We start from the raw sequence: 15491 nt of genomic DNA on the forward strand, positions 1-15491 counted from the left end.
TCCTGGGAGCACGTTCCTACCTCACCCCGTGTTTTCCAGAATTCTGTGCTTTTGGGGTCACTCAGTGTTGCCATATTGTCCTGCAATGTTTTCTTAGGGGCCTGCTGGGATTTGGATCGGGTTCGATGATCTTAAAGGTTTTTACAACCTTAATGGTTCTATTTTTTTTCCAGATTTACCTCTCCTGACTCTGTGCTATGTATGGAATTAATATTAAAAAGAAAAGGTGAGCAAAGCTGCAAAGTGCAGTCCCAGCGCCCACCCTTAGAGGGTGGGTCCTCTCCTTCCACCGCAAGCAACAACCATTTGTTCCCGTGTCTTGCTCCCCACTTATTTCAAAGTTATTTCAATTCCTGAGTGCCCTTCCCTGTGAATCCCTTTACCCACTTCCAGGCTGGCAAAGCGCCCCTTTCTCACGCCAAACTCACGCTGACTCTTCGCCCACCCCACAATATCCATCCATTCCCCTGCGGCTGCTTCTCCTTCCTGGGCCAGCCCGGGGATTTGGGGCACAACCCCTGCCAGATGTTCGGAGAGGAGAAGCTCAACGTGCCATTGTGGCCCAGCTGTGCCCAGCCGAGCCTTTCATCGGGCCGTGTCCATTTACATGTTGATGGACTTATTACTCACTTAAATCACCTGCTAATGGGTCCCCTCCCTCCCAAAGAGGTAGATTAGAAGCTCTGCCCAGAAGTGCCCTTCTAAAGTATCTCTGTTATCCTCACCCCCCTCTTAAGGTGTTAATTAGGGACACAAGTCAGGCACTGGGGGAGGGAAAAAGAAAGCTGCTTGAGAGAGAAAATTAAAAAAAGGGTAATAAACATCCCTTTGGATTAGCAGGATGAGGTGTATTTGTTTGACGGAGCGCAGGGCATGGAGGAACCCACACCTTTCCTGCCCTGCCAGGGGTGCTGAGCAGCGGGACCACCTGGAGGATCCACTTCCCACCCCAAGTGAGATCAAGGTTTGCTTGGCTAAGCCCTCGCTGAAAGGCTTGGACAAAGAGCAGCTTCGGCAGGTGGGTGAACTCCCCACCAGACAATCCCAGCCCCAAATCCACGAGAAAACAAACCCCCAAACCACCCCAAAGCTTTCTGTGTTGTGTCACAGCCACAAAGGTTTTCACCTGCTCCCTCTGCTCGAGGCTTTCGTCTTTCTGAGCCAAACGGGGCGGGTTCCTGCTCTGTCAGAGGAGGTGAGGATAAAAAACGCAGCAACGTTCCTTGCCTTAGTGCCTGTGGGTGGATTTAAGGATTTTTGTAACCCTTTCTTGCACTGTAGGACTGTAGAGAGGGAGTCTGTTCCTCAGACAAGTGTTTAGGGGCACTGGAGTTTAGTTTCAAAATGGTCAATGGGAGCAAGGAGAGCGTGAGCATCTTCTTCAAAGAATTACTTCAAAATAAAAGGGGTATTTCTCGTGCAACAGCTTGGGCTGAAACTAGCCCCTGAAAGAACTTCAAAAGGAAATGAGAAGACAATAGGATTTGCTTCCCTAAAAACTCATTTCACCACTGATGGCAGCGAAACCCGCGCCGCGTCCCGCCCTCGCCACTGGTTCCCTGGGAAGGTTGATGCCTTCATGCCAGTGTTGCCCCCTGGAGCACCGGAGAGGGGCTTTCTGGTGGAGCATCTCCCTGGAATCTGTATCCCCAGCGCAGAAAAACCACCTCAGGAACACACAGCAGGGTTGGAAGAGTGAATCGGCTTTCCTTTCTAAGCACCTGTGTCGTCTCAGGACCGGGAGCTCTGGGTTGTCACCTTATTTTTAGCTGAGAGTTGCAGGGGATGAGCCAAACAGTCCAGAAGGCACTTACGGACCTCAGAGCTCCTTCCAGTGTCCAAAGGGACTCCAAGAGAGCTGGAGAGGGACTTTGGAGTGACACGATGAGGCAGAATGACTTCAAGCTGACAGTTGGCAGGGGTAGTTTGGGTTTTGTGGAGAAATTCTTCGCTGGGAGGGTACGGGGACCCTGGCACAGGTTGCCCAGAGAAGCTGGAAGCGTTCAAGGCCAAGCTGATGGGACTTAGAGCAACCTGGTCTGCTGGCAGGTGTCCCTGTATCTGCAGAAAGCTGGAGAGCTGTGCTGCCAGCAGCCAGTCCTCATGGGAGCTGCTTCACAGTGCTCCAGGTTTCTTATTACTGTAATATTGAACTTTGTAGAGCTCTGTTGGTAGCTCTGCCAGCCCGATAACCGGGAACAGGGAGTAAATCAGAGCTGCTGAAGCTCCTCATCTGCCAAAACCTGCTGCTTTTATGGACCCTTCACTTAAAATAAGGGAGTTTTTCCTGTCTTTTTTTGAGGGAATAATTTCACCAGAGAGGAGAATAGTGGGGGAAGTGCCTCCTGAGATGCCTTTTCGGTCACTGGATTGTGTGTCCTGTGCTGAAATAACGTGTTTCTCCATCATTCCTCTCTTTGGATCAGTGAGAGACCCAGATCTGGACGCACAAACCAGTCCAAATTTCAAGGCTTCCCACATTCCATTTTTTCCCAACTCTCGTATGTTCTACTTCCCATAAGCCTTTTGTCGTTGCTGTTGCTGTTCCTGAGTTGGTTTTGAGGTTGCAGGTGTTAATTCAGGCCCTTCTGGAACATGGAGCATGTGTCAGTGTGGAGCTGGACCCAGGAGGGACCGTGGGGATGCTGCCTGTGCATTCCTTGGAAACCCCCGTGCTTCCCACCCGTCTTCCAGGTCCTTTGCCCTGTGCTGGGGGCACTGACAGCTTTTGCTTCTGCCTCCCTGTGACCACATTCACAGGGCTCAGGTGCTGTTTCTCCACATTTCTGAGCTGCTCTTGCCACTCAATGAGTATTCTGACTTGCCAGGGTGGTGAAGGCTTGACGTGGGTTCGGAATCTGAGGGCTAAATGATTCACAGAGCTGAGGGGGAAAAGAAAATCTCTCTCCTAAGGCACTGGTCTTGTTAAGTCTTAACAGACATGGGATCATATTGTCATGATTTTTTTTCCTAAGGAATATTGCTAAATCCAGTTTCTTGGAACCAACTCTGATTGTTCAAATGGGGCAGAAACAGGGAGAGCTCGTGAATGAAGATGTGGTAAGAAAACCCCACATTGTTTTGGTGAAATTTGGCCATGAAACTAATTATTCTGGAGATATCTGTGTTAGGATCCATCCACTGGGCACAGGCCAGGGCAGACAGAGGCAACCAGTGCTTCAGAGGTCCCTCAGTGCTGACTTGAGACCCTCTTGCCTAAGAATGGTTGCTAAAAAATGCTCTTTTTTTTAATTTTCCAGACTGGGAGAGTGAAGAATGTCAAGGCAAAAGAAGCATTTCTGGTTAATGCATGGATAAGTATGGAGGTGGCCAACCTGCCCAAAACAAACGAGGATGGAGGACACAGTGCTAAGGATGACAAGAAATGGTACCCAAGGTGTTCTGGACCCAAATAATCACTTTATTAAGATATCTGAAGTGCTGAAGAGTGCTGGGTACGACCACATGGCCACCGTGGTGCTGAAATGTGTCTGCAGGGGTGGAACTGGGTGGGCTGGTGATAATAAAGCAATATTATTGAGTATGCTATACAATATTTTTTTCAAAGTATATTTTTCATTCTCGAAGCCTTGCACAGAGATTAAAGCACTGAACTCAAGTCTCTGTGTCACCAGCTCTTTCAGGAGGTGGCTTCAACCCAACTGCAACTCAGTGAAAGCTGCTCCAGAGCACAGCCCTGGCAGGGAGAGACTTGAATGGTGCATTTAGGTGGCCGAAGGACCATCAGTGTTTTACCCTCTGGTTTGAGGCAACTTTGGCTCTTCTCAGCCAGTCCCTGAGCTGGAAGAGCTGGAAAGAATCTGGGCATGATGACTTGAACATTTGCTTCTACCTGGGGCTGTGCTCTCCTTCCTTTCCATTTTCTGTCCCTCTGGACCTGGTTCAGCACCAGCTGGTGCTCTCAGATTCCTGCCAGAGCTGCAGTTGGGTTGGCATCCTGGAATGCCATGTCCTCAAGGTCCCTAAACACTAACCCTGGAGACACCAAAGCCCCATGAGCAGGGGGCATGTAAAAGATGTGGGATGCTCCCCTGGCAATGGGTCTCCCAGAGCCACCCAGGGATGTGCTGCTCAGCAGTTGGATTTCGGGTGCCCTTTTGGGTTGTACAGGGAAGGCTCCACCACGGGTTTGCACCCCAAACCTCTTCCCCAGGCTGCAGGGAGGCTGAGGGCAGCCTGCCAGGCAAGCACAGGGCACTGCAGTTGCTGCCCACCAACCCCACTCTCGCTCCACACACTTAGAAACCCTTGGGATAGGTGGGCAGTGTTAGAAGTTAAAGGGGGTGAGGAAAAAACGTGTGTTTGCACCTTTCCTTCCCTCCGAGTCAGCCCAAAAGGGAGAACCCCCCAGTAACAAGCTGCAAAGTGAAGAAAAAGCAAGTCTTTATTGTGCGTGGAGCAGAGACTGCGCCGGTGATCCTTCACTCCCTCCTCCCCTCCGAGTCCAGGAGGAGGGTGCTCTGCTGACACCTGCCCTCCCTCGCCCCCTGGGCACAATCCCCTCCTTGCTCTGGTGGCCTGAGGGTCTCAGTGGCCAAAATAATCCCTGAAAAGCAGCTGAATAAATAGTAACAAGGAGCCAGCCTTTCCCACGGGGTGCTGGTGCTGAGCCCGCTCGCTGCCCGTGTCTTTCGGGGCATCCCCCACCTCCCCACGCGGGGCAGGGACGCAGAGGCGGCTCAGGAGGACTTTCAAAGAGGAGTTTATTGGCTCGCGAACCGGCGGTGGCATCTCTTTGAGCCAGGATTAAAACCCCCAGCGCGTACCAAGTCCCAGTCACTCGGAGGAGTCCTCGGCAGTCCCGGCGCTATGTACAGCTCTAAGTGCCAGCTCGAATATTCACAACACAGTAACGTACTGCAAGAAGTCGCTAAGAAGTAGTTCCCTTGAGAAACAACCTTCGCTCCGGCGGGGCCGGAGTCCATCCCGGGGTCCGTGGGTCGGGCTCAGTGCCGCTGGCAGGTGTGCAGCCGCGCCGGGTCGGCGGGGCCGGGCTCTCTCTGCGGGCGGCATGCCAGGCCCTCGGCGCACTGGCAGCGCTGGAAGATCTCCAGCCCGTGGGTGCCTTTCCGCCGGTGCCGGGTACACACCTGGCCCTCCCGCAGCACCGGCTTGCAGATCTTGGACCAGAAGTGGCGGGCGCAGCACAGCCCGGCCGCGCAGTCCGACGAGCGCAGGCAGAAATCGCCCTCCTCACCTGCGGGGATGGCGGGATGTGCTCAGGGGGGCACGGTGGGCATGGCATCTCCCGGGGGGGCAGCGGGGCAGGGCAGGCAGTCTGGGCTGCTCCAAGGATGGCAGCGGGGCAGGATGGGCATCCCAGACTGATTCCATGAGCATCCCAGACTGATTGCATGAGCATCCCAGACTGATTCCATGGGGGACAGGATGGGCATCCCAGACTGATTCCATGGGGGTCAGGATGGGCATCCCAGACTGATTCCATGGGGGTCAGGATGGGCATCCCAGACTGATTCCATGAGCCTCCCAGACTAATTCCATGGGGGAGAGCAGGGCAGAATAGGCATCCCAGACTGATCTCACGGGGTGCAGCAGGGAAGGGTGGACATCCTGAACTGATCCCACAGTGAACAGCAGGACAGGGTGGGCATCCACTGACAGAGGGTCGGGGTGGAAATCCTGGACCACAAGGAACAGCAGTGCAGGGTGGGCATCTCAGACTGGTCCCATGAAGGACAGAGGGGTAGGGTGAGTATCCCTCACTGATCTCACACAGGGCACCAGGGCAGAGTGGCAGCCTCCCACGGGACTTGGGGTCACAGCAGCAGGGCCTCCCTTACCTTTGGCAGTGGGGATCCAGGCGGGAGCGGGCGTCCGTCGGGGCAGAGCATCAGTGCCCATCTCCTCCAGCTCAGCAGCTCCGTGGGGAGGCTCCGGGGGCGTGCAGAGACCTGTGGGGGGCAGTGGGGCAGCTGTCAGCCACGGTGGAACCACGACCCCCTCCCGCGATCACCTCCAGAGTGCCCGCAGTGCCCTCTCACCGTTGCTGCAGGTCATGCCCGGGCAGCACATGGCATCGCGCAGGCAGCGCTTGCGGCGCCTCCGGCAGGCGAGGCACAGCGGAGCCCCCCCGCCGCGGGCAACCCCGCCGCAGAACTCCTCGGGGCCGCAGTCCTCGTCCTCGGCGCACGGGAAGGGCTGGGGGGACATAGAGGAGGTACAGGAGATCAGCGGGGCCGACACCCGCATCGCCGGGGCTGGTCCTCCTCCTCCATGCCCTGTGCGTCCCCGCTCCATTCCGGTGCGCTCCCTCCGTCCCCGAGGTGTCCTCTCCCCTCTCCATCCCCGGTATGTCCACACTCCATCCCCGGTGTGTCCCCTCCATCCATCTCCACCCCCGCTGCGCCTTCCCCGTCCCCGGCATCCCCTTCATCCCCGAAGTGTTCCCCCAACTCCATCCCCGCTGTGCGTGTGTCCCCATCCCTGGTGCGTCCCTCTCCTCCAACCCCAGTATCCTCCCATTTCCTTCCCGAAGTGTGTGTGTGCCCCCCATCCCCTGTGAGTCCCCTCCATCCCCCTCCGCCGTGTCCCCGTCTTTTATCCCCGGTGTCCCCCTCTCCATTCTCGGTGCGTTTCCCCCGCTCTCGGAGTCCCCTCCGTCCCCATTGCATGTCCCTTCTCCTGCATCCCCAGTGCGTCTCCTCTGCCCATTCCCGATGGGTACTCCCTCCCTCCCTCCATCCCCAGAGCGTTCTCCCCGGCCCTGGTGTCCCCTCCCTCCCCGCGGTGTCCCCACTCTGTCTCTGGTGCGCGTGTCCCTCCCCTCCGTCCCAAATGTGTCCCTGAACTCCATCCCCGATGCGTTCCCTTCACCCTTGGGGTGTGTTCCCCACCCACCCCGATGCGTGCCGTTCACCCTTGATACGAGTGCCCCATCCCTCCCCGGTGTCCCCTCTCCCCACCCTCGATAGTGTTCTACATCCATCCCTGGTGTGTCCCCCACCCGTCCGCAGTGTCCCCTCCCTCTATTCCCGGTGTCCCCTCCCTCCATCCCCGGTGTGTGTCCCTCATCCCTCCCCGGTGTCCGCTTTGTCCCACGCCGGTGTGTGTCCCCCATCCCTCCCCGCTGTCTCCTCTCTCCCTTCCCGGTGTCCCCTCCGTTTCACCCTGGTGTGTGTCCCTTATGCCTCCCCGGTGTCCCCTGTCTCCATCCCTGGTGTCCTCTCTCTCCATCCCCCTGTGTGTGTTCTCCATCCCTCCCCGGTGTCCCGTCTCTCCCTCCCCGATGTCTCCTCTCTCCACCCCGGTGTCCCCTCTCTCCACCCCGGTGTCCCCTCTCTCCACCCCGGTGTCCCCTCTCTCCATCTCCGGTGTCCCCTCTCTCCATCTCCGGTGTGTGTCCCCCGTCCCTCCCCAGTGTCCCCTCTCTCCGTCCCCGGTGTCCCCCCTCTCCGTCTCCGTTCCTACCTGCCGGGTAGCGGCCGGCGGCGCCTTGTTGTTGCCGTCGAAGGGTGCGGGGGCGGCGCTGGCCTCTGCCGCCCCGCCCGGGGGGGGTCCCTTGATGGCGTTGGAGCTGAGGCCGCCCCCGGGAGCCGCCGCCCGCCCCGCCGGGGCCGCGCAGCTCAGCGCCGCCAGCAGCGCCACCAGCCCCCGCATGCTGCTCCCTCCCGTGCCCTCCCGTGCCCGCTGTGGCCCCGAGCAGCGGCTCCCTGCGCTCCTCCGCCGCCTTTATACCCCCGGGGCCGCGTCCTGCCCGCCCCCTCGGGGCGGGGGGCCCGCCGGCTGCCATTTCAAAGGCTTCCCGGGAGGGGGGGGGAGCTGTGCCCATGAGCCCCCAAAACCGCCCCCACCCCGCCCCGAGGGCTTCGACATTGGTCGGGAGGGGGTTTCGCAACGGCGAGGGCAGACCCCCCCCGCCCCGGTCCCCCCAGCCCGACATCCCCCGCCCTCGGTCCCGGCCAGATGCTCTGCTCGCCCCGACGCCGCCGCTGTCTCCAGCGCTGGACGCGCCCGACGGAGGGGACCGGCAAGGGGTGAAGGAGGGGGACGCCCCCTCGTACAACCCCCCCCCAGAGTGGGTGGGAGCCGCGGTGGGTGTAGAGGCCGCCCCCCCCCCCCCCCGCCCTTCCCCGATGTCAGAGTCGGTCCTTTGGTCTCCTCCGATTTTCCCTCCCCCCGCCTCCCCCGCGTCCTTCCTGGCGCCAGCGCAGCCTCGCAGGAAGGCAGAGGGGCTGCTCCGCACCCCCCGCCCCGGGGGGGTGTGGGGACACCGCGGGGACACACGGCAGGATCCTCGGTGTCCTCCCCCATCCGTCTGACCCCAGCTGGGGAGGGGCGGGGGGGGGCAGCACCGACGGCTGCGGGAGCTCCGCGCTCTTTGATGCGGGGAGATCAAAGGGGTCGCTTCCCTATTCCCTCCCCATTCCCTCTCCGGCGCCCTCGGGGCGCCACTGCCCGCCCCCCCCAACGCCCGACTCCTCTCTCAAACCCCCCTAAGACCCTTCCAACGCCTGACCCCCTCAGTCCCCCCAAACCCGCCTTCCCAACGCCCGACTCCCCACAAACTCGTCCAAACATCCCCCCCCAACGCCCGACCCCCCAAACTCACCTCCCCGAAGTCCAACCCCCCCCAACCCGCCCCCTCCCAAACCCCTCCAAAGCCCCCCCGTCGGGGCAGCGCGGCCCCAGAGCGCCCCCTGGCGGCCCCGCCGGCCCATGGCGCTCCGCCCCTTCGCGTTAATTAACCCCCGTTAATTAATTAAGCCGCCTTTTCCCGGCGGCCTCGTGCTCCCGCTGATTTATTTTCCAAGCGTGGTTTGAATGGAGATGCCCGAGTGGTGCCCGGGGGGGCGGGCTCCGATGAACCCCCCGCGCTCCCGTCTCGCTGCCCGCTATCCCCCAGCAGCTATTCCAGCTCCAAGTGGCCCCAACCGGGCTAACAATTGCCCGTGAAGGTTTCGGGGGGCACCACCACCAGCCCCGACCAACTCTGCCTTCCCTGATTTTAGCCCAGGAGAGGGAGGGAGGGCCACGCCTTGCCCCGAAATCCCGGTGTTCCCGCGGCAGCTTCAGGTGAGGGCCAGGTCACCCTGGGGGTTTTATTGCCTTATTAACTTGTACCTGCAATTGCTGCATCCTGCAAAACGATTTGGGATGTTTCCCAGCTTCTCCTTAGGCAGCTACCACGTTTATTTGCCTCCTAGGAGGATGTTTTCTTGCTACTTTCCCCAGATTTTGCTTGTCCCTGTGTCATGGAATCAACATCAAATGGTTTGGGTTGGAAGGGATCTTAAAGACCACCACGTTCCGCCCCCTGCCATGGGCAGGGACACCTCCCACCAGCCCAGGGTGCTCCAAGCCCTGTCCAGCCTGGCCTTGGACACTTCCAGGGATGGGGCAGCCACAGCTTCTCTGGGCAACAAGTCTTTTGACACACATGTTGTTTTGAGTCAGATCCTCTGTAGGAATGACACAACTTATGGCAGGAATAAAATCCCTTCCCTGGACTCCCTTATATTGGGGAGTTCATCCCTGAAGGGTGAACATGCTGCATCTGTGCTCACGGAATAACTGGGGTTGGAAGTGAGCTGTGGGGCTCACCTGGTGCCAAACCTGCTCGAAGCAGGACCCCCATCACCCAAATTTAACCCCTGACCAGCACAACCCTCCCCACCTCAGCCCCTGCTGTGGAAGGAAACCCTCGACACGCCGTTCAAAAGTAATTATTTTTATTTCAACTCTATAAAGTATACAACAGGCACTCGGCAATTACAGCTGCAGGGAAAGTACAGAGCGAAACAAAAGCGGTTAAAGTTTATGAAAAAAACCCAAAGTTCTTCAGTCAACATCAAAAGAGTGCAAGCAGCCACCAACTGGAGGGTGACCGACATCTGCCCCACAAACAAAACCTCTCTCATGGAAGAAGAAAGCTGGGGAGGAGAACCTAAACCAAAGGGGCAGTGTAAAAACCAGCCTAAGCCGGGACTGGGGTGGGCAGAGGCAACTCCCCACGGGAGGTTCCCCTTCGGCTGAGAAAGCCCTAAAAGGGCCCAAGTCTCGGTGTCGGGGCTGGGGAGCTGCAGAGGACCAGAAGCTTCCAGCTTGGCAGCTCCGTGGGAGCACCGAGGGCTCATCCCAGCGGTGGCTGCGGACAGAGAGGGAATTGGGGGGCGGGGGGAGATCCTGTTGTCTGGAGTGGTGCAAACGAGCCACGCCTTCGCCTTGGGGTTTAGGTCGAACAAAAGGCAGGTTGGGCTCACAGCGAGTCGCTTTGTGCAGGTGGGAGGTGTCTGCAGGGGTTTGTAAGACGGGACGGCACGATGGGTGGGATGGGAGGAGCTCAGCAACAGGAATACCTGTCTACAGACTGATTGGATGTCAGATATTAATTTGACCCGCACATAACATTGATACATTTCACAGAAATGACTCTGTATCTCATCAACAGATACACAGCTCTGGTACATTGAACAGAAATAAGAGAACGACGTCATCATTTCTGTAGTTCATCAGTATTATAATAATAAAGGCTTAGAAATCGGTAGCAGAAAGAACTGTAAAACGCAGCAAGCTAAGAAAGGACGACAGTTTGAGGTGTGTTTGTCTTTGTCATGCAGCATAACACCAAATTTGAATTTTTTTTTTCATAAGATGCCATGGATTTAAGGCACTTGCACCAATGCCAGATAGCTAGTCATGTTCTCAAAGTATGGGACAGATGAGTTAACAGGACAGCTGACAGAAAGTTTAATAATACTGACAAATATGACATTAATTCAAGTCTACCTTGAGCTAAAAACATTACATTACAAATAAGAAAATGAAGGAATAATGGCATGGGGCTCGAAAAGAACAAAAAAGTTGTATGTGTACCACAAAATACCGACACGAAAATACCTATTTACAGAAATATTCGCTCGTGGTCCTGTTGTTAAGGAAGAGTTTGTGTGGGAAATGCAGCGCTGGGAGAAGCTCTGGATTGGCCACGACACCAAACAACACCTTGGTCTGAAACACAGGAGCTCATCTCCCCTTCCCTAAATACACCCTCATGCCACACATCAAGGAGGGAGACAAAGAAATAAGGACACAAAGTGGAAACACAGAGGCAATCCCTTGTTGTGAGTTTATATATATATATATATATAAAGCAACTTAAATATATTATTATAAATGAAGGCATTTATCCTATACATAGTGTGGTGTTAATGCTTAGGGGATGTGACAGGAGTCGAGTGAGGTGTCTGATATCAAAAGAAACTCATACTCAGTACAGGTATTAATTCCTGTGCTTGGCACAAGGAAGAAGGGACAGGAAAAAGCAGAAGAACTCAGCCCATTTGAATCACTCCTTCCTGTCGTGTTTTCAGGTTGCCCCCAAATCCTTGTGGTGCTTTTGCCTCCCAACAAGCCCTTGCCTGACACGGCATCTGAGTGCCAGAATTCCGGGACAAACACCTCTCTACATTCCTACAGAAAGTTCTCCTTGGGGAGTGAAAATCCAGGGGGATGGGAGTGAAGAATTTGTCTGTTAGGCCTGTTCTCTAAGATGCCTGGTGGCCATTGTAGCCCTAGTGCTCAGCCTTGGCTCTCAGCATCGTCCATCCCTCGGATAAAGGCGGAACAGCCACGAGTTACTGCCTTTTCCTGACAGTCTTGAAGGCAAATCAAGTTGCAATGATTAAAAGAAGACCAGCAGAAATCACCTGAAGTGACTGTGCCAGCGGTGCTGCCTCACCCTTTGGAACAGGGAAGGAAATCCAGTGCCACAGACTTGGTTCCAAAGGTGACCAAGCTCATGTTTGCAGGCAAACAGCAGGACAAGGTCCACACTGTCAACACATCCTTTCAATGGGCACTATTAAGTTGTTTTCATCTGGAACACGGGAAAAGGTTGGGATTTAGCATCAGGGAAACAATTTTTTACTGTCAAAACAGACATTTTCCATGTAGTGTGTGGGCAAAAATCCTGCTCAGCAAGAACACATCTTCCCACTATCAGCTCTTGGCAGTGCTGAGATAAAATGGGGCAGCATCTGCTCACCCATGGCAGGGGGTTGGAATGAGATGGTCTTTAAAGTCCCCTCCAACCCAACCCATTCCATTACTCTATGATCCTGTGGGGGTTTGGGGCAGAGTCTCTTAGAGAGACCAAAATCTGGTGCTTCTTGTTGGGTGATGGAATACTTTAAGTCCTGTGTATGTGCAAGAAAGAGGCATCTGGGACAGGATTCCTCTATAAACCAGAGGAGACTGTATTCATGCAAAGAAAAAGCAGTGGAAATGAAGGAAAAGCATATCTTGGGAAGATTGTTCTCCCCAGGTTGTTTATCCATAAACACGGGGAACTTCAACACCAATGACACAGAGACCTTGCACAAAGACATCCAATATTGCTTTTCCTTCTAATTCCATGGACTTTCCTGTGCAGCTCCTTGGCCTGCAGAGGCATTGGGATTACATTTTTATGGGTAGTATCCCATCAGAGCCAGAGACCTGGCCCAGTACTTTCATCTGAATGAGCTTTGTACGGAACATGGAACTGATGCAGATGTGGAGAATCATCCAAGAGCACGATGGAGAACGATGCCTCTTGCTACATATCTCTGAAATGGTGCTTGAGTGAACAGGTACATTCCCAGGTAAGGGACAGACACAGCACCCAAAAAGGACATTACAGGTCTATTGTTTCCCCTTTGGATTCCAAAAAGCCAAAGTTTGGCTTAATTGTATGCCTAAGCAGTAAGACCAGTGGGCTGCTGCCACTCTGTTCCAGGACCACGATCCAAGCACTGTTTTATACGTCACATGGATGAGCTCCATGAGTTTTATTCCCATGCAGGTGTGCATTTGTCCCAAGGGAAAGGCAAAATAAAAGCCCAAGGTAGAGTTGTTCCCCGCCACGAGAGAGAAGCGACCCACATCTGCCTTCCCAGGGTCTAGGGCAGTTGTGCTTTTGTTTCACCAGGCTACACAGAGAATTCTCCCAGACAAAGAGGAAAGGTGACATTCAGTCTTGTCGTGGTTCTGCTTGGAAAGGACACGGACACGTTTCACCTCTGCTTTGACAGGAACTCTCAGGCCAGTCCCATTGTGGCCACCTCCACTCCCATGGAAGCCCAAGGGAGCTGGGAGGGTGGGAACAGCCCAAATCCTGCACTGCACTTGGCTACAGCACTTGATAAGTTCCTACTGATCCTACTGGAAAGCCAGCCCCTTGCAGCTGGAATTAGGTGTGTCTTGCACAATGGACCTCTCGCCTTGGTTAACTAAGAGCGTGCAGCAAGACCTCGGCGGTGACAGAAAACATGTTCCTTCGCTGGTGGAAGGCTCTATGTCAGGACCACCATGCCAACCCCTAGTTTATGTTTGAACAGAAAAACATGAAGAGCACTACTGTCATCTAAGCAGAAAGTCCTAATGCCACTGTAGTTACTGTAGCAGCATCAATCAAGGCATCACGGTGACCCCGAGCACGAATCCTCCCCGGTTCCGTCCTTCCCGTTTCGCTGGCAGCCACGTCCCAGGAAAGCTGTCTTCAGCAAGGCAGAAGCAGGTAAGAGAAAGACATTAAAAATCTATGTCCCATCCTGAGTTGTCGTCAGGGGGTGGCTCGTCACTGTCCTCCGGGAAGCTGTCGAAGTTGCTCGTGTCGGTCGGAGACGCGACCTGTGGCAAGACAGGGCACAGTTTTGTCTTGGTTTTGTTTTGGCTTCCCAGCCCCCGAGCTGCTCCTCCTTCTCCCTTCGCTCCTCAAGGCGGGGGAAAGAAAGGGGGAAAAAAGAACTTGAAAGAAAGTGAATTGAGTCAGAGTATATATGTATTTTTTCTAAACGCTTACAATTATATATACACAATCTGCACCCAGCACTGGAAAACTTCCAGGGGAAAAGGAAAGGGGACAACAAAGAGACAGAACAAGTAGGTACTACTAGACACCCCCACACACCCCCCAAGCAAACCAGTACAATACAATCCTACCAATGACTCTCAGAAGAAGCCCAGCTCTTTCTCACACTCTCTCTCACGTCCTCTCTCTGACCTCCTGCGTGGCTCCAACAAGGGACCGAGAGCGGCAAAACTTCCTGCTCCCAACCCTTGCTGGAAACAGAAGACCAGGCCACTTCCTATCCCCCTCTCTCATATCCACCCTTTTCACGTGATTGGGATAAAAACCAGGTGAGGAATACCTAGGAGATGAGCCTTTCCCTAGTTCCACCTGGTTACCAGGGAAGGCCTGGATCAAGCCATCACAGCATCACAGGGAACCTCTGCAGGCATTCCCTCTCCATGGGCACTCAGGAGCATCCAGGGCTGCATTCCACGTGCCACACCTTTTTGCTGAATGCCAGGAGGATTTGTGACTGCTTCCCTACACTCTCACAGGGGTTGAAGAGCTGCTGTCCCACCCATGAGCACGAGGTCATCAAAAAAGCCTCCCCAAAGCCCAGGATTTCCCATTTGTGGCTCCAGGATCCTGACTTTGAGGCTGTTTCCTTTAAATTTCCTGGTAAGTATTCCTCAGCCCAAGGATCCTACCAGAGATGCCACCATCTTCCTAGGATAAGGACAGGCATGTTTCTTTTTTGGAAATAATGTCACTTTTCTGCCATGGCTAGATAATTTCCTATTTTTTTGGCTTTACAATAGTGAGTGAAACTTTCTTAGAAAGAGACCTTGATACAGTCAATGCAATTTAGAAAAAAATAAACAATACAAGAAGTGACCAGCAGCTCTCCAGCCCAAAATGAGGAGTGCCTTACCAGAAATTTGGTACTTTAAGCTACAGTGTCTCTGGGCAACCTGTGCAGGACCTCCCCACCCTCATAGCCAGGAATTCCTCCCCACTATCCCATCTGTCCCTGCCCTCTGGCAGTGGGAAGCCATTCCCCATGTCCTGCCCCTCCAGGCCCTTGGAAATGGTCTCTCTCCATCTTTCCTGTTGGCCCCTCCAGGCCCTGCAAGGCCACAGTTGGGTCCCCCCAAAGCTTCTCCTCTCCAGGCTGAACAATCCCAGCTCTCCCAGCCTTCCCTCCCAGCAGAGCTGCTCCAGCCTCTGCCCATCCTGGGGCCTCCTCTGGGCTTGCTCCAGTAGGTTGATGTCCAGCCTCCTCCCCACCAGCCCCCCAAGTCCTCCTCCCAGGGCTGCCCCATCTGCTCATCCCCAGCCTGGACTGATCCTAGGGGTTGTCCTGATCCAAGTGCAGCACCAGCCCTTGGCTTGTTAAACCCCACAATATTCCCATTTGATGCTGGATATAAGCCTTGGGGAAAGACTGTCTGATCAACAAGAGCTCCAACTTCAGCTCTGTATTTAATGTGCCATCCAGCTGCACCAGCATTTTCCTGCTGCTGAACATCTTGGGGGAAATCAAGATTGTTGAATACCCAACTCCCTTTGGGAAAAAAACCCCACTCTGTAAAAACTCAGTAGTTAAATTTCTTTTGAGTTCCCTGGATCCGTTTACTTTGTTGGCACTCCTTTGGTTCCTCAGGTCATCTGTGGAAGA

General features: G+C 54.9%; 2 protein-coding genes across 5 annotated transcripts in view; both read right to left on the reverse strand.

The window, feature by feature from the left end:
- Nucleotides 1-4967: 4967 nt before the first annotated feature.
- DKK1 (dickkopf WNT signaling pathway inhibitor 1) lies at nucleotides 4968-7656 on the reverse strand. The gene is made up of 4 exons (XM_071564163.1): nucleotides 7450-7656; nucleotides 6024-6180; nucleotides 5823-5933; nucleotides 4968-5218 (listed from the first exon to the last, which is right to left on the reverse strand). Exons 1-4 carry the CDS (start codon nucleotides 7636-7638, stop codon nucleotides 4968-4970), a joined length of 708 nt encoding a protein of 235 aa, XP_071420264.1. The 5' UTR covers nucleotides 7639-7656.
- Nucleotides 7657-9699: 2043 nt separating this feature from the next.
- PRKG1 (protein kinase cGMP-dependent 1) overlaps nucleotides 9700-15491 on the reverse strand; it is a 341078-nt gene continuing 335286 nt past the window's right edge. For all 4 annotated transcript variants that reach the window (XM_071563624.1, XM_071563623.1, XM_071563622.1 and 1 more), the window contains one exon: nucleotides 9700-13650. In XM_071563624.1, coding sequence (XP_071419725.1) covers nucleotides 13552-13650 — 99 coding nt within the window. In that variant the 3' untranslated portion in view covers nucleotides 9700-13551. The remainder of the gene's footprint in view (nucleotides 13651-15491) is intronic.

Source organism: Pithys albifrons, chromosome 9 (assembly GCF_047495875.1).
Source record: "Pithys albifrons albifrons isolate INPA30051 chromosome 9, PitAlb_v1, whole genome shotgun sequence".
NCBI classification, from domain to species: domain Eukaryota; kingdom Metazoa; phylum Chordata; class Aves; order Passeriformes; family Thamnophilidae; genus Pithys; species Pithys albifrons.